At 48.5% G+C, this 21,895-nt stretch overlaps 1 protein-coding gene across 2 annotated transcripts in view; it reads left to right on the top strand.

The window, feature by feature from the left end:
- TPCN2 (two pore segment channel 2) overlaps nt 1-19,107 on the top strand; it is a 43,947-nt gene extending 24,840 nt beyond the window's left edge. For both annotated transcript variants that reach the window (XM_073541736.1, XM_073541737.1), the window contains exons 15-25: nt 204-263; nt 530-658; nt 774-823; nt 988-1,087; nt 7,186-7,257; nt 12,491-12,564; nt 12,787-12,877; nt 12,961-13,043; nt 14,307-14,388; nt 15,862-15,959; nt 16,381-19,107. In XM_073541736.1, the coding sequence (XP_073397837.1) occupies nt 204-263; nt 530-658; nt 774-823; nt 988-1,087; nt 7,186-7,257; nt 12,491-12,564; nt 12,787-12,877; nt 12,961-13,043; nt 14,307-14,388; nt 15,862-15,959; nt 16,381-16,459 (918 nt within the window). In that variant the 3' untranslated portion in view covers nt 16,460-19,107. The remainder of the gene's footprint in view (nt 1-203; nt 264-529; nt 659-773; nt 824-987; nt 1,088-7,185; nt 7,258-12,490; nt 12,565-12,786; nt 12,878-12,960; nt 13,044-14,306; nt 14,389-15,861; nt 15,960-16,380) is intronic.
- Nucleotides 19,108-21,895: the final 2,788 nt, after the last annotated feature.

Below are 21,895 nucleotides of genomic sequence, written 5' to 3' on the forward strand. Positions count from 1 at the left end.
TTGCTGCTGTAAGTACAGAACTTCTCTTCATTACTTACCAGAAACTACTCCATACGTCTTGTGGTGGCCGAGTCTGGTACTTCAGCTTAGGTGATTTTGTGGCGCTATAAGGATTAGACCCCCCCCAGCGGTCAGACCCCTAGAGAGTACTTCTTGACTACTTTTCTGGCTATGATTTTTATGGTCTTTTGACATCTTGACAGGCTGTCCTGATGATTGATGCGGAGAAATCCGGGAGCGATCGGGATGATTTCTTCTTAGGTGTGAGTATTTTTAATTTAAAATTTGTATGTAGAGGCTGCTGGAAGTAAAGGAATCATATTACATGTTTCTAGGATTATCTGCAGGACAAAAAATGGCTTCTTCCTTTTTTTTTTTTTTTTTTTTTTTACTATGTCTTGAAAATGGCACTGGCAGTATTTTCTCTGGGGAAAATGTCTTCCGTGCCGTTTGCAGGAGGGACTCGGCCCTTGGCTGCAGAGGCTGCTGAAAGTAAAGGGATCACTCACTTGTTTCTCATCATCTGCAGGCCATAAACTGCTTCTTCATCCTCTACTATGTCCTGGAAATGGCCCTGAAGGTTTTCTCCCTGGGGATTAAGAACTATGTCTCCTACAGCAGCAACATATTTGATGGAGTCCTCACATTGATTCTGCTGGTAAATGACCAGAAATTGTCATTAGTCTCTGACTTTAAAGGGGTTTTCCTGTCTGAAGGCAGTATTCTCTCTCATTGTGACCAGTCCTCAGGAGCGCCTTGTCCTTGTCTTGCAGGTTTTGGAGATTGCTACCTTTGCAATATACAAGTTCCCACATCCCGGCTGGTAAGTAATGCGGTATTTTTGGGTCGTGTAGCTGAAGCCTCGTGCAGCCGCTGCTTTTTGGGCAAAATGGGTTCAAAAACTGCAGCCAGATGCGGTGTCACCATAATCCCTTCAAGCCATGATGGGGATTGGGGGCGCTCCACTTACCATTTTTTTTGTTGCAGGAAGCCGGACGTGCAGGGTCTGCTGTCCCTATGGGAAATGGTCCGTCTTGTCAACATGTTTATAGTCTTCAGATTTCTGCGAATCATCCCAAATATGAAGGTGGGTGAGACTCCTACATGGCGAGTCGGCCATACCCCGCTTGGTATGGGATCAAGCTACCACTCCCTTTGAGACTGACTCAAGTGACATCACTCTGGTGTAATAGTTCGTCGGGTACTATTGTGTTGAATGGTCAGGTGCTGCCATTATCCCCGCCGGAGGATGGCTGTAACGCAGAACCGTGTTCCTGCTGCATCTGCCCAGATCAGAGATGTCTCCGATCCCGGCAGTCAGCGCTCTGCACGGTCAATGCTGGTGACCCCCTGCAGCCATGATCACCAGCACTTCAGTTCTGCCTTCAGCCTCCTCTAGGGGGAGCTCAAGAGCTTACTGCATACTGCTCCAAACACTGATCTCAATGATAACTGTATGCTATGAGCTCTCCAGCTCCCCCCAGTGGCGGCTGCAGGTTGAATTTTCAAGCTTTTTCTATACAGTGATTTTTAAAAAAAAAAAATGTTAACGCTGAAGTAACATTATTTTCTCCTTCCCCCATGACGGCACCACGGAGAGGGGATCCGCCCCCCAGTGACAGGAAACCTACAGACAAAAAGGCGGTACCTCTCTCCCGCGTCAGTTGGTTTCCTGTCCCCACAGGGAACCTATGGACTCACCAGTCGTCGTTGATGCCGGGGCCGACCAGTCCGGAGGACGACAGCGGGGGTTCCCTGTCCCGGCTCGGGTGGTGACCCGAGGCGCCACCGCTGGAAGGTCAGCGGGCCTCCAGGGTGTGAGGGAGGGGGGGGAGGGGGTGGTGAGGCGGCAGAAGTATTGCCAAAGTCCGCCTCACCCAGGAGCCCCAGGAGAGAAGCGCTCCAGGGTAGCGTCGGCGGCGGGCGCTGGAAGCCCGGTGGAGTGGGGCTGAGATAGCCGAGTGGGAGCCCGCGCTCACAGGACGGCAGAGAGGCTGCAACAGTCACCACCAGCGGCGTCAGCGGGCGCTGGAAGCCCGGTGGAGTAGGGCCGAGGCAGCGCTGCGAGCGGGAGCCGCGCTCACAGGGCGGTGTGCAGGGGCCTGCGGCCGTCACCACCGCCGCTATGCTTCTCTGGGAAGGATCTCAGAGCGCACACGCGGGGGTCGGAGCTTAGTGATGTCAGCCCGGGCGCACAATGCATCTCTGGGAACCCCGGGAGGCCGGGGAAAGAGGCAGCGGCGGCGCACACCCATATGGAAAAAGCGTGCTTCCCCACATGGCAGGGAGGGGGACGCCGAGGGTATAAAAAAGGGAGTTTGCTGGGAAAATGAGCGAGCCTCCAGAGGAACAGTCACAGCCGGATATGCCCTCAGATACAGGACGCCAGCGGCAATCGTGGCAGTCGCCGCAACGCCGGAAGAAGGATCCCAAGGACCAGACACAGCAGTAGCAGCAGCCGCTCGGAGTCCCGTCGCAGCAAGGAGTCCAGTGGGGCGGTGGCCCCAAAAGACAAGGCTTCGGCAGACCCGGTGGTCCCTCCAGATCTGGTATCCTTCTTCGGCTTGGTGGGTACGTGGACCACATGAACGTACAGTCTGTAACTAGGGTCCCTCTCTTTTAGGGAAAGAAGTGCATGCAGAAGGTTAACCATAAGATCTGCCCACTCTGTAAAGAAGAGCTTCCCACAGGGTGGGGAAAAAGGCTCTGCCAAGCTTGCATTGACCACACGATTTGTAAAGAATCCCTGAGGTTCGCCTCCGATCTGAGGGACCTAATCCAATACCAAGTAGGAAATGCTGTTAAAACCCTTCAGAGAGGAAGCAAAAAACATAAGAAAGCAAAGACCAGAGACCCCGAGTCAGACCTCAGTGAGAGGGAGAGCGAACCCTCATCATCCTCATCCAACTCGGGAAGTTCAGGGTCCGACTCCTCGTCATCCGAAGAAGGGGGTCACAGCTGTTTCTACATTGAAGAAACAGATAACTTAATAAAAGCAATTTGAACGACTATGGGGCTGGTGGACACCAGGCGCAAAAGAACTATCCAAGACGCCATGTTCAGCAGGTTAGAACAAAAGAAGAGAAGGTCGTTCCCTATGAACGAGAAAATACAAGCACTAATACAGAAAGAATGGAAAAGGCCGGGAAAAAAGGGCCTCCTGACTCCCAAAAGGAAGTATCCCTTTGATGACCCAAGCTGCTCTCATTGGGAGAAAGCGCCAAAGGTGGATGTAGCCATAGCGAAAGCATCAAAAAAAATTCGCCCTGCCGTTTGAAGACATGGGAACGTTAAAGGACCCCATGGACAAAAAAGCGGAAACTTTCCTAAAAGGTTCCTGGGAGGCAGCCGGAAGAGGACTGAAACCCGCCATAGCCGCCACTAGAGCCTTGATGGTGTGGCTAGATCAATTGGAGAGCCATCTGAAAAGCAAGACCCCAAGAGGCACGATTTTAGACTCCATCCCATTGATGAGAGGAGCGGCGGCCTTTCTGGCAGACGCATCCGCGGATTCAATCCGTCTGGCAGCCAGGGCAGCTTCGTTCTCAAATGCGGCAAGGAGAGCACTCTGGCTCAAATGCTGGACGGGGGACCTGCAGACGAAATCCAAACTCTGCTCCATTCCCTGTGAAGACGAATTGATGTTCGGCCCTATGTTGGGCGACATCCTTGACAAAGCAGGGGATAAAAAGAAATCCTTCCCCAACCAGTCCAATTTCCCCTTCAAACGTTTTCGGAGCAGGAAATTTATCCAGAGAAAGCCACCTAGAAACCCCCAGGATAAGTGGGAGGACAGGAGAGGAAAAGGGAAGGGGTTCATGTTTGGGAAACCAACGGACAAGAAATAACCCCAATGAAGGTGTCTCCCAGGTAGGAGGAAGATTAGGCCACTTCTTCCCAGCCTGGGAAAAAATATCAAACAGTTCCTGGATCCTAAACATGATAAAAACAGGCCTCAGATTACCCTTTCACACCTCACCCAAACCCTTTTTTGTAGTGACCCTGCAAAGACAGTCAGCGGAAGAGCAGGAAGCAGTCCAACAAGAAATTCAGAACCTGGTGGAGAAATCGGTACTACAAGAAGTCCCCCGCCGGGAAAAAGGAGAAGGCTTCTATTCCCCTATCTTCCAGAGGAGGAAGCCAGACGAGACATTCAGGACGATAATAAACCTGAAAATACTAAACAAGTGTCTGACAATCCATCCGTTCAAAATGGAAGCAATAAAATCCGCAGTAAAAATGCTGTTTCCCGCCTGCTTCATGACAGTACGCGTCTTTTAAGTCGAGCACTATCACGTCCCCATACACACGGACTATCCCCAGGATCTCAGGATTGCAGTTACTATAACAGGAGAAATAAGGCACTACCAGTTCAAGGCTCTCCCATTCGGGCTGGCCATCGCTCCGGGAGTGTTCACAAAAATCATAGCGGAAGTCATGGCACACTTAAGGGAGCAGGATGTACTCATAGTTCCATACCTAGACGACTTTCTAGTGGTAGGCAACTCCCCTTCTCACTGCAGGGATCAGCTGAACAGGACTATAGAAACACTAACCAATCTAGGCTGGCTGCTAAACCTGCCAAAATCTCGGACAACTCAGAGTCAAGTACAGGAGTACCTGGGCATCACCATAGACTCGCTCAGAGAAGAGTGTCACCTCCCAGAAGGGAAAATGACGCACATGAGGCAGATAGCGAAAACGCACACAGCGACAACACTAAGGAAAGCCATGTCCCTGCTCGGCTCAATGACAGCCTGCATCCCGGCTGTACGGTGGGCCCAAGCCCATACAAAGGATCTCCAGTGGTAGATACTAGCCGCAGAGGTTTCCCTTCACGGAAATTTAGAAGGGCGGTTAGACATTACACCCGAAACAGCCCACTCGCTAGAGTGGTGGGAGGAACCATCCAACCTAGCCCGGGGAGTCCCTTGGGTATTGGCGATATCTCGAGTCCTTACCACAGACGCAAGCCCCAGGGGGTGAGGGGCTCACTTGGACAACCAGGTAGCACAAGGGGTTTGGACGAGGGACGAAGAAAGAGCCTCCTCAAATATGAAGGAGCTCTTAGCCGTAAAACTCGCCCTCCGGTACTTTCTGAACTCCCTCAAGCCCTACCACGTAAGGGTATTTTCGAATAACCGCACAGTAGTAGCCTACTTGAACCATCGGGGTGGGACAAGATCCCATGCCCAAAGGGAAGTGACAAAATCAATTTTCCAGTGGGTAGAAGAAAATCTAGGCTCACTGACGGCACTACACATAAAAGGAGCAGACAACGTGACGGCAGACTTCCTAAGTCGCACACAGTTGAGACATGGGGAGTGGGAGTTAAACCAGGCAATTTTTACCCAGATCATGACACTATGGGGAATACCCAGCATAGACCTATTTGCCAACAGCACAGACCGGAAGGTGGAAACCTTCTGCTCCATAGACCCCTCCGGGGACCCGGTAGCCCTGGACGCCCTCATGATTCTCCGGCACTTCCCCCTTTGCCTATGCGTTTCCTCCAATAGTCCTAATTCCATCAGTTCTGAGGAAGATTCGGGAGGACAGGGCAAGGGTAATATTAATAGCCCCGTTCTGGCCGAGAAGGACGTGGTTTTCGTGGTTGAGGAGAATGTCCATCTCCGACCCTTGGGTCCTCCCGGATATCCCGAACTTGCTTTCGCAGGGCCCAGTACTACACCCCCAGGTGGAGAACCTACATATGACGGCCTAGAATTTGAAATGGCGCTATTGACCAACAAGGGCTTCTCCAAAAATGTAGTGTCCACTCTCCTATGGTGTAGGAAACCAGTAACCACCAGACTGCATGGGAGGATCTGGAGGAAATTCCTCTTAGTATCAAATGCCAGCGCATGGGGGGCGGTTCCTCTATCAAAGATCTTAGAGTTCCTACAGAAGGGCTTAGAACAAGGCTTAGCTACCAGTGCACTGAAAGTTCAGGTGGCGGCCCTAGGGGCCCTTTACGACTATGACTTGGCAGGGAACCGGTGGGTTGCCAGGTTCATCAAAGCAGCCGGTAGATCTAGACCAATACTTTCCCTAAATACTCCTCCCTGGGACCTAAACTTGGTACTCTCAGCCCTGACCAAACCTCCCTTTGAACCATTACAAAGAGGCCCATCTAAAACTGATATCGCTCAAGACCGCCCTCTTGGTAGCCCTGACATCGGCCCGCAGAATAAGTGATATTCAAGCCCTGTCAGCCTTCCCTCCGTTTACTCAGATCCTAGTAGAGTGGTACTTAGGACAGACCCAGCCTACCTGCCGAAGGTAGCGTCCCGATTCCACAGAACCCAGGAAATCTCTCTCCCCTCCTTTTGCCTCAATCCCAAAAACAAGGGAGAAGAGACCTTGCACACATTAGATGTCAGGAGATGCCTAATGGAATACTTAGCGGCAACCAGGGAGTGTAGGAAGGATAGGTCTCTTTTTGTCTGCTTCCAGGGGCCAAAGAAAAGGCGGAAGGCATCAAAGAGCACGTTGGCAAGGTGGATAAGGGACGCCATCACCTTGTCGTACTCGTCAGAAGGTGCGGACATCCCAGGCAGAATAACGGCCCATTCCACAAGAGCGGTGTCATCTTCCTGGGCAGAGAGAGCAGGCCTCTCCATTGAGCAGATATGTAGAGCCGCTACTTGGTCCTCTCCTTCAACTTTCTTTAACCACTATCGGCTGGACCTAGCCACCTCCTCAGATCTAACCTTTGATAGAAGGGTGCTGGAGGCAGTGGTCCCCCCCCCCCCTAATAGATGTTCTCTGCAATTCTCTCCGTGGTGCCGTGATGGGGGAAGGAGAAAATCGTAGTTACTTACCGATAACGGTATTTCTCCGATCCCATGATGGCACCCGTATATTCCCTCCCTACACGCGTGGGGTGCGCACTTATTGTAAATACAGTTTAGCCAAATAGTCACGTGGTGTCTCCTCTACGCAGTTTAATGATTATAGAAATATTGTTTTTCTTAAAGTTGTTCATGTTATAGGCCAAAGTTCCGTTAAATGCTCTGTAAAACAACTGACGCGGGAGAGAGGTACCGCCTTTTTGTCTATAGGTTTCCTGTCCCCGTGGGGCGGATCCCCTCTCCGTGGTGCGGATCCCCTCTCCGTGGTGCCGCCATGGGATCGGAGAAATACCGTTATCGGTAACTAACTACGATTTTCCTTCACTTTCAGGTTATGGCACTGGTTGCCGGCACTGTGCTGGATCTAGTAAAGAATTTACGGGCATTCGCTGGCATACTGGTGGTAAGTATCATTTATTTGGGAGTTTTTTGGTCCAAAATGTACTTCATTGCAGTGTTCGCAGACAGCCATAGTTATATAAAACATGTGCATGCCTGCAGCCACCACTAGTGGGAGCTCACTGTGTGCAGATTACATTTTTTGAGCGCAATTGGGGCTCTCCCTAGTGGTGACTGCAGACAGAAACTTATCATGTATCTCTATATACAGGGAGCTCCCCCTAGTGGTGGCTGCAGAGAGGATCTTATCATATATCTTTGTATACAGGGAGCTCCCCCTAGTGGTGGCTGCAGACAGGATCTTATCATGTATCTCTGTATACAGGGAGCTCCCCCTAGTGGTGACTGTAGACAGGATCTTATGTATCTCTGTACACAGGGAGCTCCCCCTATTTGTGGCTGCAGACAGGACCTTATCATGTATCTCTGTATGCAGGGAGCTTCCCCTAGTGGTGGCTGCAGACAGGAACTTATCATCTATCTCTGTATACAGGGAGCTCCCCTAGTGGTGACTGTATACAGGATCTCTTATCATGTATCTCTGTATACAGGGAGCTCCCCCTAGTGGTGACTACAGACAGGACCTTATGTATCTCTGTATACAGGGAGCTCCCCCTAGTGGTGACTAGACAGGACCTTATGTATCTCTGTATACAGGAAGCTCCCCCTAGTGGTGGCTGCAGACAGGATCTTATCATATATCTCTGTATACAGGGAGCTCCTCCTAGTGGTGGCTGCAGACAGGATCTTATCATGTATCTCTGTATACAGGGAGCTCCCCCTAGTGGTGACTGTATACAGGATCTCTTATCATGTATCTCTGTATACAGGGAGCTCCCCCTAGTGGTGACTACAGACAGGACCTTATGTATCTCTGTATACAGGGAGCTCCCCCTAGTGGTGACTACAGACAGGACCTTATGTATCTCTGTATACAGGGAGCTCCCCCTAGTGGTGGCTGCAGACAGGATCTTATCATGTATCTCTGTATACAGGGAGCTCCCCCTAGTGGTGACTGTAGACAGGATCTTATGTATCTCTGTACACAGGGAGCTCCCCCTAGTTGTGGCTGCAGACAGAATCTTATGTATCTCAGTATACAGGGAGCTTCCCCTAGTGGTGGCTGCAGACAGGAACTTATCATGTATCTCTGTATACAGGGAGCTCCCCCTAGTGGTGGCTGCAGACAGGATCTTATCATGTATCTCTGTATACAGGGAGCTCCCCCTAGTGGTGACTGTAGACAGGATCTTATGTATCTCTGTACACAGGGAGCTCCCCCTAGTGGTGGCTGCAGACAGGAACTTATCATGTATCTCTGTATACAGGGAGCTCCCCCTAGTGGTGACTACAGACAGGACCTTATGTATCTCTGTATACAGGGAGCTCCCCCTAGTGGTGACTAGACAGGACCTTATGTATCTCTGTATACAGGAAGCTCCCCCTAGTGGTGGCTGCAGACAGGATCTTATCATATATCTCTGTATACAGGGAGCTCCTCCTAGTGGTGGCTGCAGACAGGATCTTATCATGTATCTCTGTATACAGGGAGCTCCCCCTAGTGGTGACTGTATACAGGATCTCTTATCATGTATCTCTGTATACAGGGAGCTCCCCCTAGTGGTGACTACAGACAGGACCTTATGTATCTCTGTATACAGGGAGCTCCCCCTAGTGGTGGCTGCAGACAGGATCTTATCATATATCTCTGTATACAGGGAGCTCCCCCTAGTGGTGGCTGCAGACAGGATCTTATCATGTATCTCTGTATACAGGGAGCTCCCCCTAGTGGTGACTGTAGACAGGATCTTATGTATCTCTGTACACAGGGAGCTCCCCCTAGTTGTGGTTGCAGACAGAATCTTATGTATCTCAGTATACAGGGAGCTTCCCCTAGTGGTGGCTGCAGACAGGAACTTATCATGTATCTCTGTATACAGGGAGCTCCCCCTAGTGGTGGCTGCAGACATGATCTTATCATATATCTCTGTATACAGGGAGCTCCCCCTAGTGGTGGCTGCAGACAGGATCTTATCATGTATCTCTGTATACAGGGAGCTCCCCCTAGTGGTGACTGTAGACAGGATCTTATGTATCTCTGTACACAGGGAGCTCCCCCTAGTTGTGGCTGCAGACAGAATCTTATGTATCTCTGTATACAGGGAGCTTCCCCTAGTGGTGGCTGCAGACAGGATCATATCATGTATCTCTGTATACAGGGAGCTCCCCCTAGTGGTGACTGTAGACAGGATCTCTTATCATGTATCTCTGTATACAGGGAGCTTCCCCTAGTGGTGGCTGCAGACAGGATCTTATCATGTATCTCTGTATACAGGGAGCTCCGCCTAGTGGTGGCTGCAGATAGGATCTTATCATGTATTTCTGTACACAGGGAGCTCCCCCTAGTGGTGGCTGCAGACAGGATCTTATCATGTATCTCTGTATACAGGGAGCTCCCCCTAGTGGTGACTGTAGACAGGATCTTATGTATCTCTGTACACAGGGAGCTCCCCCTAGTTGTGGCTGCAGACAGAATCTTATGTATCTCTGTATACAGGGAGCTTCCCCTAGTGGTGGCTGCAGACAGGATCTCTTATCATGTATCTCTGTATACAGGGAGCTTCCCCTAGTGGTGGCTGCAGACAGGATCTTATCATGTATCTCTGTACACAGGGAGCTCCGCCTAGTGGTGGCTGCAGACAGGATCTTATCATGTATCTCTGTATGCAGGGAGCTTCCCCTAGTGGTGGCTGCAGACAGGAACTTATCATGTATCTCTGTATACAGGGAGCTCCCCCTAGTGGTGACTACAGACAGGACCTTATGTATCTCTGTATACAGGGAGCTCCCCCTAGTGGTGACTAGACAGGACCTTATGTATCTCTGTATACAGGAAGCTCCCCCTAGTGGTGGCTGCAGACAGGATCTTATCATATATCTCTGTATACAGGGAGCTCCTCCTAGTGGTGGCTGCAGACAGGATCTTATCATGTATCTCTGTATACAGGGAGCTCCCCCTAGTGGTGACTGTATACAGGATCTCTTATCATGTATCTCTGTATACAGGGAGCTCCCCCTAGTGGTGACTACAGACAGGACCTTATGTATCTCTGTATACAGGGAGCTCCCCCTAGTGGTGACTACAGACAGGACCTTATGTATCTCTGTATACAGGGAGCTCCCCCTAGTGGTGGCTGCAGACAGGATCTTATCATATATCTCTGTATACAGGGAGCTCCCCCTAGTGGTGGCTGCAGACAGGATCTTATCATGTATCTCTGTATACAGGGAGCTCCCCCTAGTGGTGACTGTAGACAGGATCTTATGTATCTCTGTACACAGGGAGCTCCCCCTAGTTGTGGCTGCAGACAGAATCTTATGTATCTCAGTATACAGGGAGCTTCCCCTAGTGGTGGCTGCAGACAGGAACTTATCATGTATCTCTGTATACAGGGAGCTCCCCCTAGTGGTGGCTGCAGACATGATCTTATCATATATCTCTGTATACAGGGAGCTCCCCCTAGTGGTGGCTGCAGACAGGATCTTATCATGTATCTCTGTATACAGGGAGCTCCCCCTAGTGGTGACTGTAGACAGGATCTTATGTATCTCTGTACACAGGGAGCTCCCCCTAGTTGTGGCTGCAGACAGAATCTTATGTATCTCTGTATACAGGGAGCTCCCCCTAGTGGTGACTGTAGACAGGATCTCTTATCATGTATCTCTGTATACAGGGAGCTTCCCCTAGTGGTGGCTGCAGACAGGATCTTATCATGTATCTCTGTATACAGGGAGCTCCGCCTAGTGGTGGCTGCAGATAGGATCTTATCATGTATTTCTGTACACAGGGAGCTCCCCCTAGTGGTGGCTGCAGACAGGATCTTATCATGTATCTCTGTATACAGGGAGCTCCCCCTAGTGGTGACTGCAGACAGAATCTTATCATATATCTCTGTATACAGGGAGCTCCCCCTAGTGGTGACTGTAGACAGGATCTTATGTATCTCTGTACACAGGGAGCTCCCCCTAGTTGTGGCTGCAGACAGAATCTTATGTATCTCTGTATACAGGGAGCTTCCCCTAGTGGTGGCTGCAGACAGGATCTTATCATGTATCTCTGTATACAGGGAGCTCCCCCTAGTGGTGACTGTAGACAGGATCTCTTATCATGTATCTCTGTATACAGGGAGCTTCCCCTAGTGGTGGCTGCAGACAGGATCTTATCATGTATCTCTATATACAGGGAGCTCCGCCTAGTGGTGGCTGCAGATAGGATCTTATCATGTATTTCTGTACACAGGGAGCTCCCCCTAGTGGTGGCTGCAGACAGGATCTTATCATGTATCTCTGTATACAGGGAGCTCCCCCTAGTGGTGACTGCAGACAGAATCTTATCATATATCTCTGTATACAGGGAGCTCCCCCTAGTGGTGACTGTAGACAGGATCTCTTATCATGTATCTCTGTATACAGGGAGCTTCCCCTAGTGGTGGCTGCAGACAGGATCTTATCATGTATCTCTGTATACAGGGAGCTCCCCCTAGTGGTGACTGCAGACAGAATCTTATCATATATCTCTCTATACAGGGAGCTCCCCCTAGTGGTGACTGTAGACAGGATCTCTTATCATGTATCTCTGTATACAGGGAGCTTCCCCTAGTGGTGGCTGCAGACAGGATCTTATCATGTATCTCTGTATACAGGGAGCTCCGCCTAGTGGTGGCTGCAGATAGGATCTTATCATGTATTTCTGTACACAGGGAGCTCCCCCTAGTGGTGGCTGCAGACAGGATCTTATCATATATCTCTCTATACAGGGAGCTCCCCCTAGTGGTGACTGTAGACAGGATCTCTTATCATGTATCTCTGTATACAGGGAGCTTCCCCTAGTGGTGGCTGCAGACAGGATCTTATCATGTATCTCTGTATACAGGGAGCTCCCCCAAGTGGTGACTGCAGACAGAATTTTATCATGTATCTCTGTATACAGGGAGCTCCCCCTAGTGGTGGCGGCAGACAGGATCTTATCATGCATCTCTATGCAGGGAGCTCCCCCTAGTGGTGTCAGAGAGCAGTTATCATTCTTTCTCTATATCAGAGCTTTGCAAGGGCTGTCCACTTGCGAGGCCCTCACTTTAAGTCTTGCTGCAAATAAATGGAGTGCGTGTAGTAAGGACTCCTTTATTTTGATCATTTGCAGGTTTCGCAGATCTGATGTCAGTTTCTCTCTATTTTAGGTGGTGTACTACGTATTCGCTATCATCGGTATTGATCTGTTTAAAGGCGCCATTACTAATCCTAGAAACATAAGGTATGCGGTGGTGCGGCCGGATTATGATCATGTGATACAGGAGTCTTAAAGGGATGTTCCCGTCTCCTAGACTGGGGGTATATCTTGTATTGGTGTATATATTGGGAGGCATTTTGTTGTCTTTTTGGTATGTTAATGAGTCTCCCGGGGTTGGGGGCCCCGTCTGGGTCATCCGCACCACGTGTCCGTTTGTTAATCTTTTCCATCATTCTATAATTTCAGCTCCTCCGATGAAGCCCCCGAGAACGAGACGTTGCAGTGCGGGTCCTTCGAGCAGCTGGAGTATTGGCCCAATAACTTTGATGACTTTGCGGTGAGCCCTGCGTCTCCTCCTCGCCACGGCTTTGAGTCTCCAGAATGGTGGCATTTACAGGTTGTTCCCTTTGTATGCGGCAGGCGGCCCTGGTGACCTTGTGGGACGTGATGGTGGTGAATAACTGGCAGGTGTTCCTGGAGGCGTACTCGCGATACTCCAGTCCGTGAGTGATGTGCCCATAAAATAACAGGGAATTATAGCTGCATAGCGCCACTCTTGTCTGGTGGCAGGGTGCGGCATTGCAGCTAGTCTACATTAAATAGATTGTGGCTGAACTGCAGTACCGGACGCAGCCTGTAGTTAAAAGTGGCGCTGTATGTGTGTGTATGTATATACAGGGGTTGGACAAAATAATGGAAACACCTGGAAACATCAACAAAAGTTAGTTTAATATGGTGTAGGTCCACCTTTTGCGGCGATTACAGCCTCGATTCTCCGAGGTATGGATTCATACAAGGTGTGAATTGTAGCCCATTCTTCAGGTAAAACGCCCTCCAGTTCTTTGAGCGACGATGGCGGCGGAAATCGACGTCTAACTTGAATCTCTAAAATCGGCCATAAATGCTCAATAATGTTGAGGTCTGGGGACTGTGGGGGCCAGATGAGATGCTCAACTTCATTACAATGATCCTCGTGCCATGCTTTAACGATTCTACCTGTATGAATTGGTGCATTATCATCCTGAAAGATGGCGTTCCCCTCCGGGAACAGTGCTTGAACCATAGGATGCACTTGGTCGCCCAAAATGCCTAAATAATCGCAGCTGTTAATTCTAACATGAAGGGATATCATTGGCCCGGCGGATCTCCACGAAATAGCTCCCCAGATCATCTCAGAACCTCCGCCATGTTTTACGGTTGGGAGAAGGCAGACTGGATGGAATGCTTCTTTCGGCTGTCTCCAAACGTACACTCGGCCGGAGGTCGGAAATAGGGTAAACGATGATTCGGTCTACTTCGACTTTCGTCCGGACCTGTGCTTTGCTGCGGACGTTTTTCCTTCTCTTTCAAACGCAGTCATTACTTTGGAGACAGTACCTCTTGACACGCCAAGCATTCGGGCACTTTCTGTTACACTAGCGCCTGCCATACGACCACCAGCAATTTGGCCTCTTTGAAAATCCGAGCGGTCTGCCATTGGTATCAGGTTCTCATCAATGTTCTTACAATTCTGCAAAACAAACAGTTAATTTACATACACATATCGCATAACACAAATAATCAACTACAAAACATCACCATATGTCACGGTTTGCATGTTTATAACATATTAGTAGATTATGATGCCAATACGTTAGGTGTTTCCATTATTTTGTCCGACCCCTGTATGTATTTCCTCCTGGAAATGGCGGAATAAACTGTGTTCTGTGGGGCCGTCCCATAGATAAAATCGGTGTAATATTGTCCTGTCTCTTCTTTCTTCCCAGATGGTCGAAGTTGTACTTCGTGGCCTGGTGGCTCGTCTCTTCAGTGGTTTGGGTGAATCTGTTTGTAGCCTTGATTCTTGAGGTAAGAAAGACCCTGCAGGAGCGCAAACAGAGCCGGTCACCCCCACCAGGGATGACCTAAGGATTTGGGTCATCAGTGTCTGATCGGTCCGGCACCCAGCTGATCAGCTGTCATTGGTGGTGGCCACGGACTGAGCTGGCCTCTTCTGATCGTGGCCACGGCCGGCAAGTCTGCCTTCTTTTCAAATCAATAGGTGATGGATGTGCAGATCCCGGCCGCGGCCACTATCAGGAGAGGCCAACTCAGTCCGCGGCCGCCACAGATAACAGCTGATGTGCTGGGTGCCGGACTGATTAGACACTGATGACCTGTCCTTAGGTAGAAGTAGTGGACAACCTCTTTAATGTATTAAATATGCAACAATGTATAGAAAAAAAATATCAAGAAAGTACAAATAAATAGAAACTGTAGAGAAGAAGTAATACCGTATTTTTCGGACTATAAGACGCACCCTGGTGGAAAATAAAAAAAAGATGGGGGTCCGTCTTATCGTCTGAATTTAAGGGTTACCTGAGGGCCGGCGGTGGTAGAGTGGGGTCCCTTCCTCAGGAGCCCGGCTGCAGTCCCGGGGTATTCCATCAGTGCGATGCTGCGGGTCCGATGTCGGCGGTGGGGCAGAGCAGAGTGCATTGCATGGAGTAGGGTCCCTTCCTCAGGATTTCGGCGGCAGAAATGTGGCGATGCTGCGGCCCGGTGTCCACGGTGAGTAGAGCCAAGTGAGTGCATCATTGGTTTATCGGCGGCTATTTTCCTGAAGTCGAGGGCCACCGAGATCTCAATCTGCACATGCACGGCCTCCGGCGGCTACTTTCCTGAATCCCACAGCCTCAAGAAAATGAAGCGCGAGAGGCCCAGCCGAGACCTCAAACCGCCCACGGCTTCAGGAAGATGGCCGCAGGGAAACCAATTGTTCACCACCGACACCGAGCTTCAGCATCACCACACTTCTGCCGCCACCGGGCCCCTGAGGAAGGGACCCTGCTACACCACTGCCGCAACTCCCCCGGTAAGCCTGCGTTCTGACTATAAGATGCATCCCTCCATTTCTCACCCAAATTTTCTGGGGAATAGGTGCATCTTATAGTCTGAAAAATACGGTAAAAAGTTCAAAAAAGTATTTAAAAAAAAATTGAAAATGAATAAAAATTGTAGAAACACCGAGTGACGATGTGTTCGGTATCCATAACTGAAAAGTGGGAAGTATGGACTGAAAAACGGAAGAAAACGCCAAACACGTTTCTCCTCTGCGTCGGTGCCCACCAGAAAGTTCCCAGAAATAATAGAATTACAGGAGGGGAAAAAACTGAAACCCATTTAGGCTGCTGAAATGCAGAAAAACAGGAACAGGGGGAAAAAATGTTAGTAAGGGGATGGTGCAGGCACAGAACTGATCATGGGGGCTGCAGTACGAGGCACCGTCTGTGCTGCGCCACCACTTACGTTTTTCTATATATTTATTTTTTTATTTTTTAGAACTTTATCCATAAGTGGGATCGCAGCTACCGTCACTCGGCGGCGCTGTCTCCGTCCCAGCAGGTGGAATATCACATGACGGTCCAGCTCATGTTCAGGTAACTATCAGTGTATGTACCCGACCGGGGCCGCGGCTACAGAAAAACCATGGGGCCCATTGCAAAAAGAGCAATACCGCTGAGTTACTTGTGTTTTACGGTTCCCCTCTGTATAGAAAACTGGTGACTTATGGCCTATGGTGACATTAAAGTTCACCCCCATGCGCCCATGACCACCCCTTTCTGCTGGAACGACCCTCTGGCGATTGGCTGATCACAAAATATTCCTCTGTAGCGAGTGTTCAGTTTCCTGCAGCACCTCCAAAGGCAAAGGGAGGTATTACACTGGTGCAGATTGAAATCAATAGGACAGGAAAGTCCTCCAGAACAGAGGTCACCCCGGGCAATTCGGAGACTGCAAAACGAAGCGGTCACATTCCTAAATCTGATTTTTTTTTTTTTTTTTTTTTCCCCCACACAGGGAAGACTTGGAGGAGCCGACGGACGAGGAGCTGTTGGAGCGGTTGCATCACCACCCGCACCTCCACCTCTCCAGATGACACTTGCTGCGCACAGGTCCCTTTAAATAAGTGGATCTGGAGAAGAACAATCAGGGAATGAATCACTCAGAGCTGCCAAACCGAACCCGAGACTGAGAAGCGCCCCTCCACTCTATTTCCACATAATACAAGGCCCCCCGAGATGCCCCATCGCGGTCCCTCGCCCACAGCACTGATTCCGGGGCGGATAATTTTATTACTTCTATTACAGTTGTGATCTTGATTTTTATAGTGATTCCGGTGACTTTCAGTCTTCGTGTATGAAGGGGCCGGTAACACATGATGATTTCCTACAGAAACTGTGCCACACTAGTCTACAGGTTGTGTGTGGTATTGCAATACAGTTCTGTAGAGTTGAGTTGCAATACCATGCACCACCTGTAGACAGGGGTGGCGCTGTTTTTCTTGGACTATCCCTTTAACTGCCACTCTGTTGGGCCCAGTGCAGGGTCTAAGAAGACAGACACTGACACAGGGTCTTGGAGTATTGGGGTCATTCTTTGCCCCATCAGACAGGCAGGAAGTTTTGATTGGCAGTGCCCTCCCCCAATCATGGCGATATCTATAGTTGCATATTTTTGTATAAGTCGTTTCCCCGCTAATTATAAATATGTATATAATTTTTTTTTTTATTATATTCTAAAAATAAATTTTGCATTAAGTATTTTGTACGATTTGGATTTTACAGGCTTTTTCATTTTTTCCCCCACACTTTGCTGGCTGCAGAATGAGTTAGCTGAGAATCGATCAGTGAGCGCATTCTGACCGGAGCGTTTGGAACTCTTTTTGTTTTCTCTTTTTCTGATCTCCTCGCTGTTGATTTATGACTACATCAAAGTTGAGTTGAACTTCGATTTGGTCATAATTCAGCTGCGAGGAGCGCAGGGAGAAAAAAAAAAGTTACAAACTTTCCCATCAGATGGAGCTCACTGATGGGATCTCTGTGAACTCTTTCCACAACCAGTAATGTGCAAACAACCTGTAAAAGCCAAAAGGTGCAATATGTGTAATGAAGAGCAGAAATAATTCATGAAAAATAAGAGAAAAAAAAAAAGAAAAGCCCTTTAAAGTGACCCTTGAATGAAGAAGGCGCTTGCTACATCTTCATACTTCGGAGATGTCCGTCGCCACCTTGCAGTAAAGTGACGCCTGTGATCTAAACTTTCTACAGAGAAGTCAGAAGAAGATGCGTTTCCCTCAATTCTGAGTTTACAAAATCCACGAGTGTCAGAATTCCGCTGGTTTTCTATGGCGGGGCTCCTGGGTCAGACATTCATTTATTTCTGTGATTCTAGATAATCTTAGAGAATAGGAAAACATGGCTGCTATATTCCAAAACAGCGCCACTATTATCCACAGGTCGTGTGTGTTATTGCACCTCAGCTACATTCACTTTAATGGTGCAATCCCAGAGACAACCTGAATACGGGGGTGGCGCTATATATTTTTTCTAATACTAAATAACCCCTTTTAAATTATTTTTTTCCTGACTTTATGCACTGGATTCAGTCCGGGTTGAATTTGCTGCAGTTCACTTTTTTCCTGAAACTTGTGGTTTGTTTGTTTGTTTTTTTTTATCAGCTTCTGTTTCCAGATGATGTATGATCCCCTAGATTTTATATTTTGATATTTCTTCCATTATTAATTCACTTTCCCAAAGTGAACATAAAGAATCTTCTGTAGGGTGCAGGGTCGGAAGGACCGGCGCCTGAAAATCGGATTTAAAGAACCCCAAAAAGAAAAGATCTTTTCCCCTTCAAACCCGGCAGGAGGCTTGCTTTTGGCAGAAATGTTCTATATATACTGTATATTAAGCACTTTCTCTATCTTTATCCCTCTTCCTATGATTTGAGGACATCATGGAGGCTAAAGACAGAGGAGGTTGCATTAGACATTTGGCGGCTGTTATGGTCTTAAAGACGACCTGTCACTTGCCAAAAATATGTAATCTTTTTCTTTGGTCTAAATGCCGCTGTTCTCCTGAATCCGGCGATGTTTTTCTTTTCTTCCTGCGCCTCTCCAATCCTGAGATATGGCCATTTCTCCTTGTTAGTAAGGCGAATATTTTTAGCCAACTGGGTGTGACCCTCCACTTCTCTATGTGGGTGTGTCCTTTAGGACTGCGCCTACTTGGATAACAAAACTAGATTTATATATAGGGAAGAGGAGGCCGTATCTCAGGAACTGGGAGGCGCAGGAAGAAAAGAAAAACATCGCCGGCTTCGGGAGAACAGCGGGATTTAAACAAGGTAAAAAATGTTTGTGTTTAGATAGAGAAATAAAATATAGATATATAATTTTTTAATCCGGCGATGCTTTTATTTTTTTCCTGCGCCTCTCCCTTCCTGAGATACGGCCTCCACTTCTCCATATATAAATCTAGTTTTGTTACAAGTGGGCATGGTCTTAAAGGACACACCCATACAGAAACATTGAGGGGTTACACCCAGTTGGCTAAAAAGACTAGATTTAAAAACAAGGATAAGAGGCCGTATCTCGGTAACAGAGAGGAGCGGCAAGAAAAAGACACATCGCCAGATTTAGGAGAACGGCGGCGTTTACATCTGCAACGAAAAAATACAGTATATATAATAATCTATAGAGTGTCAGGTCCTCTTTCATTAATAAATAACATACAGTTACAAATACACTTGGTAATATTCCTTACATTTTTGGTTATTACTGTATCTGGGATCTAGTGATCGGCCGGCAGAAAGGGTTCATGTTCCCTGCAGCGCCCCCACAGGTTGAAAAGATGCATTAGGGCTCTTGCACACGTCCTGATATTTCCGGTACATTTAGCGCTGTTCACTGGCATCAGGTGCTGAAGAAAGCTCATATTCTTTCCTGATTGCGTCAGCGCTAGCAGGGGAGCATGTTAAGAGTTGTATTCAGATGATAAAAGCGAGCGCAGGTGTCAGCTGCTGCCTGCGCTATAAATACAAGAAAAAAAAATTCCCCTGTATTTCTGATAACCAGCCAGGAAAAACTCTCAGCTGTGGGCTGTAACCTCAGTTGTGAGCTTTAGCAAGGCTGGTTATCAAGAAGAGAGGGGTCCCCACCCGTATTTTAAATTATTTAAATAAATCATTAAAAAAAAAAAGTGTTGTCCCTCCCCCATTTTTGACAACCAGGCAAGCTAAAGCAGACAGCTGGAGGCTGGTATTCAGGCTGGTAAGGGGCCATGGCTATAGCCCCACCCCATCCTAAAAATAACAGCCTCAGAAAAGGCACATCCAGGTTGTGAGGTAATATTTGAGGAGTTGATGTCACCTTTGTATTGTCACATGACCGCAAGCTCACGTCTTAGTAATGGAGAGGCGTCTACAAGACACTTATCCATTATTAATCCTATAATTGTATGGTAAACACCCAGCCAGAATAAAGTTGTTTTTTTTATCAGAAATAAAGCAAACATCCTAAAATGGGGGGGACCCCACGATGGATTTTTAAATTATTTAAATGATTAAAAATACAGCGTGTGGACCCCTCTATTCTTGATAACCAGCCTTGCTGAAGCAGACAGTTAAGGGTTACAGCCAGCAGCTGTCAGTTTTGCCTGGCTGGTTATCAAAATTACAGGGGACCACCAACAAATACTCTCATCAACTTCTGACTGCTCTCGCTGTTATTGGCTGACAACAACTCTCAACATTGTTCCCTGCCCTGGGTACTACTCCCGTGGGAGACGTGGAATCAATTATAGGACTCGCCCCCCCCCCCCGGGACCCGATTTGGTATTTTACATTGGACCAATGAGAATCTTCACGTTTGAGGGACAAGAATACAGAAGATGAGTTGGGCGGACATGTCTACGCTACCACATGAGCGCGTCTCATAGAGGTGGCCGGAGGACATGCTTTCAGACTGAACTCTCATTACTCCGTGTAGGTCTTCGGTGACCTAAGAGTACCTGTTGGGTGCAGCTCCTCTCCCCCGGCCTCTGCCTTCACCCGTACAGCTGCCGTGTTCATTAATGGTATTATTCCGCCATAGAAGTAATTGATTCTTAACTGCAATACCACGACTGGTCCTGTGAACAGTGGTGGTGCTGTTTTGGAAAGAAAATGGACTTTTTAAACTCTGGACCTTTCCATTGATCCTGTTTAAAATGCAAGCCTTAAGTCATTAAAGGGGTTGTCCCAACCACCCAGTATATGGGATAACTTGCTTATCGTAGGGGGTCTGTCCTCTGAGCCCCCACCAATACAAAGAACTAGGCCTCGCAATGCAGCATGCCTGTCGGAGATAATGCTCCATTGCACTGCGGCATTTCAGAGGGTCCCAGTGGTGGGACCCCCAGCGGTCATCAAGCTATGGCCTATCCTGTGGGTTTGGTGAAAACTTGCTGAATTGGGAAAACTCCATTAATGACATGTCTTGGGTCTGTAAACGGGAGGTTTGTCGAGAATTTGGAGAACAGCCTCCAAAAACAGCGCCACACCTGCCCTCAGTTCATGTGCGGTATTGCACTTGAGCGTCAATTCAATGGCGGTGTAATGCCAGCTCCGAACTATCGCAGGTGTGGCGCTGTTTTAACCTCTCCCCCATGTCCCGGGGTTTCTTCCCTGTCCAATAGCGCCCCCCATACAGTATCTGGTAATGTTCCCGGATACCCCTTTCTGCCTCTTGTGTGCCGCCAGCGCTGGGCGGCCGGTGTCCTGTGTCCCTCCTACTGTAACTGCTATTTTTCCCCATGAAAAGCTCGAGACAAAGACCCGAGGGAAGAAAGCTGGGAACAAAGCTTCAAGGTGTTCGGGCGGCGCAAGAAAAGGCCAAGATCAAAGCAGAGGAGAGAAAGCCGAAAAAAGCCGACTGTCCTGGAAACTTCAGCACCCGGAGCGACGGGAGCCATTAAGTTCTCCAGCAGCCGACGTGAAAAATGGAGACGGACAATCGCCATGTAACTCTATCAACGCCGCCACCTGCTCGCTGCAATAACACGTTACAATGCAACGAGTTACCGGCCGGCTCTGGGGAGACCCCTGTCGTTATAGCTGGGGGGGGGGAGATATATCAATTCTGGGTCAACTTTTGCACCGGCGGCGGCGTCATCCATTCGACACAAAGTCACTGAAACGTCGGACGCAACGCTAAATACTGTACATCTGTTCTTTTAGATTTTCAATAAGTTTTTCAAAAGGGTCTAAAAAAAATCCCCCGGGTCAATAATATTCCGACGCCGAAAAGGTAAAGACGCAACAAACTTACAGAAACGAACACTTTAGTAAGAACTTAGCAAAAATCTTGACATCTAACGTCTCCATTTTAATCGCTGTAAATCATAAACTATATTTTATTTTTGTGCAATTTTGTATTTTTGGAAATTTTTATTTTCCATCTTATTTGAGGTGAAGGAGCGCAATGCAAAGAGGGCATGAACACACATGACCACCAGGGGTCAGCAGAGCCCTGATGAGTGCAGGCTCCGAGGTC

This window comes from Dendrobates tinctorius, unplaced genomic scaffold (assembly GCF_039654945.1).
Source record: "Dendrobates tinctorius isolate UK_male_01 unplaced genomic scaffold, ASM3965494v1 ptg000124l, whole genome shotgun sequence".
Lineage (NCBI taxonomy): Eukaryota > Metazoa > Chordata > Amphibia > Anura > Dendrobatidae > Dendrobates > Dendrobates tinctorius.